Below are 12231 nucleotides of genomic sequence, written 5' to 3'. Positions count from 1 at the left end.
ATAGCACTGTCCTAGCCGAATCCGATCCGTTTACAGCCCTACTCTAATCCTTAAAAAACGTGACACGTGGAGGAAACGTGTAACCTATTTTCGTCTCCCGCCACTGCACCAAAAATCAAATTTATTTACGTCCCCAAACAAAACAAAAAAAAGACGGTCTTTGGTTTATCCAGAAAGAATAGAAAAAAACTCCCTCCTTTTGTTCTCTTCTGGGAAATGTCTCTGTTCATACTAGAGGCAAATTCACACTCTACAGTTCCCGCTTTACCTTCAAACTTGCTTGAGAAGCTTTGTTTCTGCAACTGATAACCAGAGAACTAGCGAGACATCCTTTACTTGCAGTTTATTTCTCGTATCTTGCTTCGCCGTCCGTCCCCAAAACGGTCTTCCCTCCTGATCTCCCATCCTCGGTTGGATGCTTTAGATGACAAGAAACGGTGGAGATTCAGCTTATGATAACATGGCCCAGATGTTTCTCGGTGTCCGTTTCGTCCTTGTGGGATTTGATCCCGTTCTACAGGCAGAGGTGGTACTTTCTTTGTTCTCTTCGATTCAGTTCTCTTACTTTTATTTTATTTTATTTTTTTGCAGTTGAAATGTTTGGATTCGAGTGATTTTCTGACCAATTGCAACACTCCATTTTGCTTTTCGCAGATTCGTTCTAAGCTTATTATTGGCGGCGGCGTTGATGTCGGGAAGTATGGTCCGAGTTGCACTCACGTTATCGTGGACAATATTGTTTATGTAAGTCTGTTTCTTTCTTTTCTATGATTAACTTTTTCGGTTCATATTCTGTGCCTTTATCTTAGTTCATTCTACAAATCTGCTTTCCTTTCGTCTATCACACATTTGTACCCTGAATTTCAGATTTTCCTTAATACAAATAATTTATTTTTAATAATACTGAATTACTCTGTTATTCTGTGTTATTTGATCCCATTGCATTTTCTTATCTATCTTATGCAGGATGATTCTGTATGTCTCGCTGCTCGCAATGATGGCAAAACACTTGTCACAGGCTTATGGGTTGAACATAGTTTTGATATCGGGATGGCTGTGGATGCAAGTTTGGTTTGTATCTTCTCTCTTGCTCTTTCATCCATGTGTGCTCTATCTCATTATATGTATTCACCCGGTAACACTGGGATAGTCTTAGTACTCTAGTCTTAAGTAAGGTCTTGACTTGTCTGCAAAAGTGGGAAGCATCTGTTCGGACTCCAGGAGAAACTCATCTTTAAAAGCTAGCCATTAAGGTGAGAGTGCCCAAGTTTACCCTCAAGTCCTTACAAGCTTTCACATTGGCTTATTCACATCCAATGTGGGATCATTGTTATCGTGTGAAACCCCAACAACATGAGACGAGGAATCAAATCTTATTTCAACTTTTGTTTCTTTATTATGCTTATATGGTTGAAGAGTAAGAGCACTGGATACGCCATATTCTATATGGTTGAAGAGTACTTCTTTCAGGATTAGATCTCCCTTATGCATTGGTGGGAATTTATGACCAACTTTGGCTTGCTGAAATTCTTCATCAATCATGTTGGAGTTCTTGCCAATGGGTTGATTAACTGATATCTGTCATGATCCAGTTTTTCAGCTTCACGCACCCTTTTCTATATCTCAACATGGTTGAGACTTTATGAGGGAAAGTTGCTAGTTATAACTCTTTACAAGCTACTTCAATTTTCAAAGCTGAAATTGTAACTAAATTTATTCGATAGGTCGGTCTTTCCTATGAATATTATAATGACAGATGTTTACAATTTAGAGCTCATTGAACCTAGCAATTTACTTTTTTTTTTTAATGGAATTAGTTTCAGATATGTTATCATGATTTTATGGGTTCAAATAGATTTGAAGCAGCTCTTAGTTCATAGCTGAAGCATTTCAGCAATGATGCTTCTTATTCGATTTATGGTCTACCTGCTCTGGACATGTCATCACATATGCCTTCCTTTAAGTTGTTTCTCTTCAGTGATTGCTTCTTCCTATTTCTCTGTTTATTTTTCTCAGTTTACTTTGAGCTCGTATGTATTCTATTTTTCTAATTTTGTAATTTCATTTCCTCAGATTTTGTACAGACCTTTAAAAGATTTGAATGGAATACCGGATGCCAAATCTCTATTTGTGTGCTTGACAGGATATCAAAGGCAAGATCGAGAAGATATTATGGTATACCATTTTCTCCTTTATGTTTCACAACTTCTATTCTTATTACTTCATGTATCTGCCACCTCTTCATATGATTCCAAAAGCTACAGAGAATAAGTTGGCGATCTTTCCGTGACAAGAGTTAATGATATTATTTTTTGCTTTTGTTTTGGTTCTCAGAAAATGGTAGTCATGATGGGCGCACAGTTCTCCAAGCCACTAATTGCGAATAAAGTTACCCATCTTATATGTTACAAATTTGAGGGTGCGATTTCGTTACTCCTGTGAACATGTCACATTTTAAAATAGTTAAGGAAGCTATTTAGTCAACGGGTTCTGCTTTCATTTCTCATCTTTTTGTTATACTTGTGTAATCTTTTAATCCATATAGCTTTTCATATATTAACATCCAATTCTTGAGGTGGACATTGTTGTGCTACTATGAAGTTTAACGGTTGTATCCAAGAACCATCCACACTTATTGGAACCCTACCATCTATGGCTAACATTGAATATCTCTTTGGAGTATGAAGGGCTCATTGCCAGTTTTCAACTTCTGGTCTATATTGATGGGTGAAGTACCATACATCTCCAATTGTTCCATTATGCTAAACATAAACTTATGCAATTGTAATGCATCCACAGATATTGGTGGGTTTTGGTGTTTCACCATTATTTTTAATAATTTTATCCTCATGGGTGCACATGAAAGGACTGCACTTGATGAACAGAAACTCCTGAATATTACATACGTTTTATCGTAAATAAATTATTATCTAGAGATGTTTCATAATTGAAAGTCTGAAAGTGGTATGAAACAATGCCTTACGTGGCCAAATTCCATAAAATAGAATGTCAAAGAGTTTCCCTAAGGTGTTTAACAAAGTATTATCCTTGACATTTTGTTAATTTACTGTTAGTGTTAGTGTTAAGTGGGTGAGTGTGTGTATTCACTATCAAGTATTTTGTTTCCTATAACTAGTAGAAATCTAATTTGAATGGTGGTTTGGTCATTCTGATCTAGGAGAGAAATATGAGCTTGCAAAGAAAATGAAGAAGATAAAACTCGTCAATCATCGGTGGTTGGAAGACTGGTACTATTTGTACTTATTTATCCTTTGTTTGAAATAAATTCTATTTTCAAGGCTTTCTTTTCATTATTATGCTGCCCATGTGCTCCAATTCGTTTCGTTGTATTCTTTGATTGAGGATTTTCTTCATTAAAAATTTCTCTCTTGCAGTTTAAGAGCATGGCAGATTCTCCCGGAAGATAATTATGACAAGAGGTGTGGTGTTATTATTTTTATTTTTTTATGTGGCAACAATATTGTAAGGCATGGTTTTAGTGTTTTTCTTAGCATTAGAAACTCATAGGGTTTTGTCTTCCTTTCTTGTTGGGGTACATGTCTGTACTTATTCCCTGCACAAGTGTTTTTCTTTGTGTCAACTTTATTAGTGAGTAAATATCGTCATGCATGAATAAAAGAGAATGTCATGGGAATTGTTACTATAACAAAACCTCAAACTACCAACCAGAATCTGAAGAAGATAAGAGATTGGGAGAACTGTGCGATAGATTCAGAATGATCTACCGCCAGCCTCCTTATTTATATAAATCAAACTGAAATATAACAGCAATAGGAATAGAAATCCTAGTATCCTAGTCTAACTCTAACTCTAACTTCAGTACTAGACTAACTAGAAATATAAAAAGGAAACTAAAGATATAAACCAACTATATCACGTTGGTACAAACCCCCAATCGTGACACATATCTTAACACTCCCCTTCATGCTGGAGTGTACATATATCAAAAGAAGGCTCCAGCTTGGACCAATAAGAACAAATATTAAAAGCCACATCACTCTTGAGCATAAACAATATTCGTAGATGCTAGTGAGCACAGGGAGAACTTGATTCAAGTAGCAAATCATTAGCAACTTTAGTAAATAATCTTCGTGTCGAATAAATCCAATCAGCAACGAGCAAAAAAGACGGTAGTGAACACTAATCGCAATCCACAATATCATAGTAGCAACAGAAATATCAAAGGCAATCCTCAAAGAAGGCAAGTTTAAGTGGTAATCTTTCCAACGAAAGATAAAAGTGCAGCATCCAACAACTATATCATAAGCGGCAGGTAGTAGGTAGTAATCTTCCCAAAGAAAGGTCAAAGTGAAGCATCCAACAACTACATCAAAAGTCCTTCTCAAGGAAGGCAAGTAGTAAGTAGTATTCTACTCAAACAAAGGCAGATATTGAGCCCCAAACATAGGTCTCAGATACAAGGGCAGTATAGGTTACTACGGACCAGATAGCATTAGGTTGCTTTAGACCAAATAACCAGATAGGTAGTATAGGTTACTGTGGACCAGACAGGTAGTATTGGTTACTGTGAACCAGATAGGCAGTATAGGTTATTGTGGACCACACAATATCAAGTTGTTGTGGACCAAATAAATATGAATTATTGCTGAATACCATCTTCACAGATAAAATTATTGCTGAGGACATAACAAATAAATAATAGTAATCTTCAGATAAAAATATTCTTGAGCTGAGACTTGAGCAAATAAGAGAATAATGCTCTTCAATCCCCCCCCTCACATGTAGCAGTACAAATAGACAAAGAATGAACACCAATAATCAGCACCTTAAAGGATGAGCATCACAAAAAATCTAATAATCAAGTCTCGCCTCACAGTAGCAAATAATTGTCACGGAAGTGCCAATCTTCAAAAAATTTGTAAATCCCAAATGTCTTCAACCTCAAGACTCGATCGAATTAGAGGAAGCAGCGAATAATTCTATTACGATTCCAACAGAACACCATGATACCTAGAAAGATACCTTCGATTCCATCAATCGAGCCACACAGTAGCAGCGACAATGACAAGTTTGATCAGCATATAAACCCTAGTTCAGAAAAATCAAATTGATAGAAGCAAATCAGTAAGGATGACGACTACTGTAACTTTTACAGCCTTGCAGTAGCAGTGGATAAGAGATTCAGCAGATGCCATCAGCATTGAAAACCAGAAATCTTCAACTTGGTACCAGCAATTGATGGGAAGAGAACTCGATAGGAGTTTCAGCAGCAGCCTTGAACAATCGAAGGACACCAGCAATCAGAGAAGAAAATCTGCCTAACCTTCCTTTTGTTTTTTTGTCCCCAGACTAGCAGAGACCTTCCCTTTTCTCAATAGGAGAATTTTTATTCTTCTTCATCGCTCTGATACCATGTAACAAAACCTCAAACTGCCAACCAGAATCTGAAGAAGTGGAGAGAATGGGAGAACTGTGCAACAGATTCAGAATAATCTACTGTCAGCCTCCTTATTTATATTAATCAAACTGAAATATAACAGCAATAGAAATAGAAATCCTAGTATCCTAGTCTAACTCCAACTCTAACTTCAGTACTAGACTAGCTAGGAAGATAAAAAGGAAACTAAAGATATAAACCAACTATATCACATTGGGACAAACCCCCAATCGTGACACATATCTTAACAGTTACAAAATTTGAATGATTAGTTATTGTTTTATTTTTATTTTTAGCTGTGATAGTATCCAAAGATATGAACAGAGCTCATCCCATTTAGCTGGGATAAGGCTAAGTTGTTGTTGTTGTTGTATAGTATTCAAATATATGTATTGTTTACTCCAATAGATTCTATCCAGCACCTGAAGTACACTGTTGATCATATGGATCAAGTATATGGTAATCTGGTGTTGGAATTAAACAAAATTTGATTATTCAAGAAAAAGGTACTTTTTAAGTTTTGTAGGCTGAACATTTACGATACTGTTTTAGTTTTTAGGGTTCTGTATGTAGAATACGAAAAGAAAATGTGATGTCATGCATATCTATGCTTTTGTGTGTTTACATAATTTACGAAACATGCGTTACTTTAATCATCTTGACAATTCAGCATATAAAACTGCTTGCTTTCATGTCCTAACATTGAGCATTGCATAAAAGTTAACCCATGTCTACAGCTAATTAAATTTACAACACAATAATCCATGTTCTTATATTTGAATTGAGTAGAATTCTCTGAGTGATCCATTAATTAAGTTTACAACACTAATCCATGTTCTTATATTTGGATCGAATCTCTTAGAGTGAATAAACACTGACTATTTTTGTACCTTCCTACACTTAATAATTTTTTTTTCCCCCTTCACAAAAACAGTACTTACGAGTTAGAGATGATGGAAGCAGAAGCCAAGGACTCTGAAGAAGAAACTGGGGAGGATTGCGATAATAAGCAATTTGAAGGGAGAGATGTCACAGGGTGCCCTTTCGGCTTCCTAACTGGAACTCCGAGGGCCTCCAAGTCGCCCATGCCTAGGGGGGAAGTGTTAGAGATCCATCAGAAAAATGTCTCGCCTAAAGTTTTGTCAAATGTTGCCAAAGATATTATTGGTAACAGTAGGCTACTGACCCCTGTAAAAGATACAAGATCTGATAAAGCCTTATACTTTCATGATGTAAACAAAAAGGGCCTTGAGGACTTTGGCTGTCAGGGTAATAGAGCTTCTTTTGAGGATGCTGTTAGTGGTGGGACATCCATTCCATTTGACACTATATCCAACCTCAACAAAGAATATAATGGATCAACATTTAACTCAAGAACTGTCACACGATCCCCTTACTCTGATGCAGAAAAGTTAATTTCAAATAGTTACTCCAGGAAAACCCCAAGTAGGTCTCCGGTTTATACTTCTGCAGAACCTTCAGTTCATACACATGGCTCTCCACAAGGAGGTTTAGATGGAAAGAAAGTTAACATGGGGCTTGACCTTGATTCAGATTGCGGAGATTTAAATCGTCAGGGAAGGCAAACTGGAACATTACCTCAGCAGAGAAGGCTGGCTGTTTCTAGTTATCTCATTAGGTCACCACATAAGGGAAGTCATGATCCAAAAACCCGTGCTTCTATGAGTCCATCAGGAGCTATTCGTGAAGGCTTGGAGTTTGCATCGGTGATGATTGGTGCACCCCTAATGAAAACTGGTCCTTCATCTAGTGATAATCAACATCATTTGGATGCAATTGCTGGTGCAAACTCTGTTGAGATTCAGCAAAATGGCCCATCAATGACTAATTCCTCAAGTTCCAAACAGAAATCCATCATGAGTCCATCAGGAGCTATTCGTGAAGGCATGGAGTTTGCATCGGTGATGATTGGTGCACCCCTAATGAAAACTGGTCCTTCATCTAGTGATAATCAACATCATTTGGATGCAATTGCTGGTGCAAACTCTGTTGAGATTCAGCAAAATGGCCCATCAATGACTAATTCCTCAAGTTCCAAACAGAAATCATTGAAATTTAGACTGCCTCTTTTGGAAACTTCGACTTTCGATAGTTCTGAATCTCCTAATGTGAAGGTGGCTGGCCTTCCTCAGGAAAAGATATCTGAAACATCTATAGGGGCTTTAAAATGTTCCAACTTAGCTAGTGAGCCTGATATAGGGGATGTTGAGATCTGCAGAACAGCTGACATTCCTCCTGATAAAAAAACAGAGCCCCAGATGCAGCACCAATATGTCAAGGTTTCATCTCCCAATGTCACAACCTCAGTGAGTGAGATGTCCAAAAGTCCTATTAGTTTTGGCATGCGTAAGAGTGCAAATGATGATGGATCTTCAAGATCACGTACCAAGAAGATGGTTGGCCAGAAAAGTTTGGGCTCTAGGGTTAGGCTAAGTACTGAAAGTAATACACTAAAGGGTTTATTTAGCTTTGACAAAACTGTAACCCCAAATGATGCTACAATCTGTCCAATGATGGGCGCAGAGGAAGCAGAAGATGAGCAAAAGATTTCTGAGAAACATGAGATGTGTCGGCCAACTTCAGCCGCAGATGTAATCATGGGGAAAGAGACAGAGGTGGAGAAGACTGTAAGTCTCGATGATGAGACTGAGGTGCCAGAGGACCAAGATGGAGATGTGCTTGAGAAGCCTGTTACTGAGAAAGCTGAGATGGTTAAACCAACTTCTAATGCAGGAAAATTCATCCACAAGCAACCAAAACAAGTACAGCTTTCAAAAAATAGAAGAAAGACTGATGCAATGGCTGCAGAAAAGAGCAAGGGTGGAGCTAAGCATGACAGTGCTGTAAAAGCAAAGAAGACTGGCATGGATGAATCAACTTTTATAGAAGATGCAGTGGAAGAAAACACAGCTAATCGTGGGAAACATCTTCCAAAGAAAACCAAGAAAGCAGTATCTACTGTGACTGGGATCAAGACATCTGAGAAAGGAGAAAGGGAGAATGAACCAAGAGAAGGCAAAGTTGGAGCTGAGCCTGACAAGGCAATTGATGACAAGAAGACGGGGATGGATGGATCAATGTTTAAAGCAGATGCGTTGAGGGATGAGATGGCTAAAGAGGGAAAACATTCATGGAAAAAAACCAAGGGAAAGGCACTGTCCTCTATGAATGAGACAGAGACATCTGTCAAAGGAAAAGGCAAAGACAGCAAAGAGCTAGGGGAAGTACAGGAGGGATCTGAGCTCATGAATTCATTTAGTGCGGAGATGACTGACAGGGAAAACACAACATTTGAAGCAGATGCGGTAAAGAAAGACATGGCCAAGGGGGAACAACCTTCAAGTAAAATCAACAGAATGGCCATCTCTACTGCAACTATTGAGACATCTGATGAAGGGAAAAGCAGAGAAGAGGCCAAGAACAACATTGCTGTTCTGAAAACAGAGGTGCCAAAGGGAAAAAGCAGAGCATGTCTTACAGGTAAAACTAAGACTCTAGCAAGTAAGAGGAAGAAGTCTATGGATGCTGAAAAGGAGAACAAGCCAATCAGAAATGGAGTTCCAAGTGGGAATTTGTCGAAACGTGGGAGGGCCAGTGGAGCCCCAATTTCAAGTGATCAAATGGTTGGTAAAACTGATCTAAACACATTGCAAGCTGGTGGAAGTTGTAATATTGTAATGACTGAACCAGTGTGGTTTATTCTGAGTGGTCATCATCTACAGAGGAAAGAGTTCCAGCAGGTTATAAGGCATTTGAAGGGAAGAGTTTGCAGGGATTCTCACCACTGGTCGTACCAGGCTACACACTTCATTGTTCCAGATCCAGTTCGCCGAACAGAAAAGTTCTTTGCTGCTGCTGCATCTGGGAGGTATTTTACCAGTACACTTTTGCTGGACAGCGATTTGTAGTTTCCTTTTACCTCTAGGCTTGAACAATGTGTACTCCATTTGATGCAGGCTCATTAACATAAAATATATGTAGCACTTTTTTTAACAAAACCTGGCGGAGGTTTTTCTTCATGTTATTTTTTCCATGAACCTATACAGTTTCTGTAATACCTGAGATGATATAGTTCCTTTGACAATGCAGGTGGATTCTCAAGACTGATTACTTAACTGCTAGTAATCAGGCAGGGAAGTTCTTGCCAGAAGAACCTTATGAATGGTACCGGAGTGGCCTTAGTGAAGATGGTGCAATCAATTTAGAGGCTCCAAGGAAGTGGCGCCTCTTAAGGGAAAAGACTGGTCATGGAGCTTTTTATGGAATGCGTATTATCATATATGGAGAATGCATTGCACCACCTCTGGTATGTTTCTGTGAACTGTTGTTATGTTTAACAGCATTCTGCTGCTCCTTGTACATTTCTCTATTTCTCTGTACAAATAAATCAGAGTACGTTTTACATTTATTATTTTCCCTGTTATTCTTTTGATTCTAATCTGTTATTGATAATTCTTGCATCAAAAACCAGGATACTCTGAAACGTGTCTTGAAGGCTGGAGATGGCACCATTGTAGCAACGTCCCCACCATACACTCGTTTCCTCAAATCTGGAGTTGATTTTGCTATTGTTAGCCCTGGCATGCCACGAGTTGATTTATGGGTCCAAGAGTTTTTAAGACATGAAATCCCTTGTGTTTTGGCTGACTACCTGGTGGAGTATGTGTGCAGACCAGGGTATTCCCTGGAGAGACATGTGCTTTACAACACTCATGCTTGGGCAGAGAAGTCGTTTGCAAACCTGCAAAGCCGGTTAGAGGAAATCATTGAGGTCTCCACACCATCAGATAGCACTGAAGATCTCACTTGTCAAGTCTGTGGGTCTCGAGACAGAGGGGATGTGATGATGATTTGTGGTGATGAGGGTGGTTCCAAGGGGTGCGGGATTGGTATGCATATTGATTGCTGTGATCCCCCACTTGAAGATGTTCCAGAGGAAGACTGGTTTTGTTCAAAGTGTAGTGTGAAGGACAGCACCAGAACTCCAAAGAGCACCAAGAGAAAAAGGCCCTCTGGATCGAGGTAATTAAGTGGCAAATTTTGAATTTATCCTGATAATCTAACTGTAGAAATGTTTTTGTTCCCATTTTAGTCTTGCCCGTTGGGTTGTAATAGTAATAAGACAATGGGATTAAATTCTAGTTTGTTTGACCTCTGTAATTGTATAGCCATCTCCTTCAGTTTTAACATTTGGACAAAGATTTGATCAGGTTGGTCTGGATCTTGTCCAAAAGATGATGGCAGTAAGTGTTTTAAATTAATTGATGGGTTAAGAGCCCTTCTTATACACCCATTTTAAAGCAGAATGGAGTTGATGCGGCTTCTTTTCTATTTTCTCAACTCTGCTTGTCTGATATTTTCATGTACACATTAACTCCCTCATAAACCCTCAATTATGAGGACAACCACCACCCTTATCACTTTCCATTCTTTCACTAGCCACCAATTCTTTGTGCTTCGACTTCTACTAAATACAAATACAGACACAAACAACCTTGATGGTGGGATTTGGTACAAACTCCTTACCGTGATGCTATTAAATTTGAGCATTGGAGGAAAATTGGATTATAAGTAGGTCTCAGTTGTGTATTTATGGGATAATGTCTACTTAATGTACAATGTATTTTCAAATTAACTTGGCATTTAAGTTGGGAAGTGGAGATAAAGGAAGGGAAAGCAATGAGGAAGCTCTAACAGGTTTTGCTAAGCTATTGTCAAATGAACACAAGTGTAGGCAGACCAAACTTGTAGGAGATTGTTAATCGTTCCATCCCATAAAGATATGATCTTATTTAAGTATTTTTCAGTCCCAAAATATTTATCCAGTTTGAAAACCAAGATATGAAGTTTTGTTGGATTCCCTGTAGTCCCCTAATTTAATCATCCACACATTTATTGTATTCACTTGTCATAATTGCTTCCCTCTACTAAGTGAAACTTGAAAACGGGTTTGAATTAAGTGGTGATTAATGCATTAACAACCTCCTTAAAATTTTAGTTTTTTCAAACAATACTAACAATCTAAAGAAGACCCACCTCAGGCTTGACTTGCAAAGACAATTGATACAACTTTAATTAGTTTTTTTTTTTTTGGGTAAACAAAGCTTTATTGAGAATTACGTGTAGTACACATGAATTCAGAATTACAAGCTTCAAGAAGCCATGGAATGGAATTAAGTCAAATAGTCCTACACATCAAAGACCGGGCCAGCCAAGGAAGGAAGCAGTCAAACTATTTCCTTTCCTTCGAATTATAGGAAAAGTACATGATTCTAAATATGATGTCATGTGTGTAATGGCCTGGATAATAGAATTTTTGCAATTGGAGGATCAGACCGCACATCGATGAGGATAGATATCAGTACTTTGTAGTCAAATTCAATGATCAGATGACCCCAACTATCTTCAATAGCCTGAAGGAAGACCGAATCGCCATTGCTTCACCAATGAGAATGGTTGAAAACGAACATGGTTTCAGAGGCCACATGTAAAGGTCTACCCCCACAGTCTTGGAAAATAAACCCAAGTCCTCCTTTTGGGCTATCTGTTGTCAAGGATGCATCATAATTTAATTTAATCAAACCTCTCTGTGGTGGTTGCCAATTGCTATATAGCTGCTGCAATGGCATGTGAGCATTTGAATTGGCCAATGGATGAGTTGCTCCACGAGCTTCTTGAAATTCAATGAAAGCCAGCTGGGCTTGTTGAATGACATCAACTAAGACCACGTGTCTTTTGAAAACAAAATCATCATGTGCCCGCTAGATATACCATGCAATGAAGCTGCAAAG

The 12231-nt window shown here is 38.4% G+C and overlaps 1 protein-coding gene across 1 annotated transcript; it reads left to right on the top strand.

Annotated features, from left to right (window-relative positions):
* The first annotated feature begins 203 nt into the window (after positions 1 to 203).
* Positions 204 to 10636, top strand: LOC122659571 (BRCT domain-containing protein At4g02110-like). The gene is made up of 10 exons (XM_043854673.1): positions 204 to 526; positions 655 to 744; positions 967 to 1071; positions 2074 to 2175; positions 2335 to 2419; positions 3179 to 3248; positions 3396 to 3440; positions 6354 to 9308; positions 9530 to 9746; positions 9912 to 10636. The coding sequence occupies exons 1-10, from the start codon at positions 425 to 427 to the stop codon at positions 10464 to 10466; spliced, it is 4326 nt and encodes a 1441-aa protein (XP_043710608.1). The 5' UTR covers positions 204 to 424; the 3' UTR covers positions 10467 to 10636.
* Positions 10637 to 12231: the final 1595 nt, after the last annotated feature.

Source organism: Telopea speciosissima, chromosome 4, assembly GCF_018873765.1.
Source record: "Telopea speciosissima isolate NSW1024214 ecotype Mountain lineage chromosome 4, Tspe_v1, whole genome shotgun sequence".
Lineage (NCBI taxonomy): Eukaryota > Viridiplantae > Streptophyta > Magnoliopsida > Proteales > Proteaceae > Telopea > Telopea speciosissima.
Note: the sequence above shows the minus strand (reverse complement) of the source record. Positions and strands in the feature narration are given on the sequence as shown.

Bases quoted from the DNA above. Each gene is read 5' to 3' on its own strand.
- LOC122659571 (XM_043854673.1), top strand. From the start codon at position 425: ATGACAAGAAACGGTGGAGATTCAGCTTATGATAACATGGCCCAGATG. The intron at 2,420-3,178 runs GTGCGATTTCGT...ATTCTGATCTAG, and splicing joins TATATGTTACAAATTTGAGG to GAGAGAAATATGAGCTTGCA. The intron at 3,249-3,395 runs GTACTATTTGTA...TCTCTCTTGCAG, and splicing joins CATCGGTGGTTGGAAGACTG to TTTAAGAGCATGGCAGATTC.